The sequence below is a fragment of the Monoraphidium neglectum genome (genome assembly GCF_000611645.1).
Source record: "Monoraphidium neglectum strain SAG 48.87 unplaced genomic scaffold scaffold02891, whole genome shotgun sequence".
Lineage (NCBI taxonomy): Eukaryota > Viridiplantae > Chlorophyta > Chlorophyceae > Sphaeropleales > Selenastraceae > Monoraphidium > Monoraphidium neglectum.
The window spans coordinates 1-2,449 of NW_014010737.1; the positions used below are offsets into that span (position 1 = coordinate 1).

At 64.0% G+C, this 2,449-nt stretch overlaps 2 protein-coding genes across 2 annotated transcripts; both read left to right on the forward strand.

Annotated features, from left to right (window-relative positions):
* Positions 1-43: 43 nt before the first annotated feature.
* Positions 44-196, forward strand: MNEG_11754 (hypothetical protein; the record flags this gene model as incomplete). The annotated part of the gene is made up of 1 exon (XM_014039772.1): positions 44-196. A coding segment is annotated over one exon (153 nt), but the record flags the coding sequence as incomplete, so codon positions are not given.
* A 1,284-nt stretch (positions 197-1,480) lies between these two features.
* Positions 1,481-2,193, forward strand: MNEG_11755 (PRA1 family protein B6; the record flags this gene model as incomplete). Its single annotated transcript, XM_014039773.1, has 3 exons — positions 1,481-1,522; positions 1,712-1,902; positions 2,127-2,193. 3 exons carry the CDS (start codon positions 1,481-1,483, stop codon positions 2,191-2,193), a joined length of 300 nt encoding a protein of 99 aa, XP_013895227.1.
* Positions 2,194-2,449: the final 256 nt, after the last annotated feature.

Genomic DNA, 2,449 nt, shown 5'->3' on the forward strand with positions numbered 1-2,449 from the left:
CCTCCACCTTCACCCCCTCCCCCCCACACACACATCCTGCCAGGTCATCAACGAGGTCATGCTGGCAGACCAGCCCACCAAGCAGTTCGTGAAGCCCGAGGACCTGGCGGCCATGGTGGTGCACCTCTGCGGGCCCCACTCCGGCTCCATCACGGGCGCATGCATCTCCGTGGACGGCGGGTGGACCGCCCGGTGACGCGCCCGGTGACGCGGCCCTTGGTTTTTGGCCCGGACGATGCATGTGCAGCCAGTGATGCCTCATGGGCAACAGAGGGAGTGAGCCTTGCTGCAGCATGTGGGGCGGCCTGCCTGGTCGCGGGCTGCTGTGGTTTTGGGTGGCCGGTGCACAGGGCTGGCAGGCGGCAGCTTAATTGGTTTTTTTTACTGCGGGTCGTTTGGCCCGCTCTTGGCCCTGGCATGTGGCGGCAGTGCAGGGTCGCTGAGGATGGTGTAGTCAGGCCATCACGCGGTCCTGGTATCCTGATGCCATGCGGCTTCATGACTCTGGTGCTAAGACCTGCCGGTGGCGGTGGTTCAGGCAGGAGCGGCTGCGGTTTGGTCCCACCCTGCTCTCCGACTGTTGCTGCATCTGTGGAGTGGTTTTGCTGCGCTGGCCCCGTGCAGGGCGATGCTGGCCGCGCCTCGGCGAGTACAGCTGAGTAATATCTTTGCGGCGGCTTGACCCGAGTTGCGGCCTATTGAGGAAGGGAGGCTCACAAGCGAGCGCACGGCCCAGGGTGGTAGGGCTGCGGTACGACCGCGTCGCTGCCAGCCGGCCACGGCCCGGCGCAGCAGCTTTGCTTCTTCCGTCGCACTCATCAAAGGATTGCTATGCCGCTGCAGCATCAAGCGCCGTGCCCACTAGGCGTTCTTCGTCTTGGAATGACTGAAGCCGAGCGGCAGCGGAGCGGCACGCACGCGCTGCTCCATGAGCCTTTAGTGTGTACCATAAGCACGTTGCTCTTGCACGATTGCTTTTGATTCATCCTGTCTTGACAGATTACAATTGCAACAAAGGACTTCAGCCATCGGCCTTCGCTGCAACTTCGTCCTTCAGAATTAGCGAACGCTGAACCAGCTCACCGGGCCTGTCCTTAGCCTGCAGCTGCACACGAGCAGATAATATCGACAGTAGTCAACATGGCAGGCGATCCCGCTGTTCTACCCACCTCGGCGGACGCTGCAGCGGGGACTGCTGCAACAGGCAGCACCCCCTTGGTCCCTCCTGGGAAGCTCGCTTTGATATCGGGAATCGGATCGCGGCTAAAGGATTATGTGGGAAATACGTTCGCAAACGTAAGCCCACGCACCGGGTGGTTGCTTGTCGCTGCGCTCACTGCACTGCTTGTGCTGCGCTGTTGTTCTGCTCCTGCCGCGCTGCCGCCTCGACGACCTGCCACGCACCGGTGATCCGCGCCGAGCAGGGCAACCCTGCCCTTTGTCACTTGCACTCACGCAGCGCAAGCCATGGGGAGAGGTGATGGAGCGCGGCGCGTTTGCGCGGCCAGCCAACTTTGGGGAGGTGAGGCTTGATGGTCGCGGCCTGCGGCTGGGCTGGGCGGCAAGATGCAGACTCTGCCCCTTGAGATGAGTTTCTCTTGCATGTCTCGGTTGCATCTCAGAAGTGGTCGCTCGCACTCTTGCAGGCCGCAATCGCTGCGCCCGCCGACGCCCCCGTTCAAACCAACACCCTGCCAAACCCGCGCTCCAGGCGTCTGCGCGGCTGCGCAAGAACGCGGCTTACTTCCGCATCAACTACCTCATCGTGCTGCTGGCCTCGGTGGCGCTGGGCTTCCTGATGCACCCCTCGTCGCTGTTTGTGCTGGGCGCGCTGCTTATCGGCTGGGTGTACGTGTTTGCGGTGCGGTCGGGGCCCCTGGTCATCAACGGCCGCGAGCTCAGGTGGGGCGGGCGGCACGGCGGCGGCAGGGACGGGGGTGGGTGGGAGCCTTTGGCCGGCCTTGACAGAGCTGCGGGTGCCTGGCTGGGCGCAGCTGGGCGGCGATGCTTGTGCTTCGGAGGTGTCTCGGCAGGAGCCGCTGCGTCGAACACTTGTGTGCGCCCACCCGCGCCTGGCTGGGCCACTGAAGAGCTTGAACACTCCCAATCGCGTCGGCCCCTCTCAGTGAGCGGGAGAAGGTGATGGCGATGTCGGCGCTGTCGTTCGTAGTCATCTTCTTCCTCACCAAGTGAGCCTCGGGGACACCTGTGCGCTAATCGGTTGGCGCAGCAGCGAGGGCAGCAGGGGTTGAGGGAGGTGTTGGCGGGATCAGCTTTGTTCAGCGCACTCTTTTCGACGCGGTGCACGCGAAAGCAGCAGCAGCGCAGCGCACTTGAGGCAGCGCAGGGAGCCCTGATGCAAGCCCTCCGCTGAACCCCTGTCTTGAGAGCAGGTCCCCGCAGCAGCCTGACGACCCGCCAACCCGCCTCTCTCCCACCCCCCCCCCCC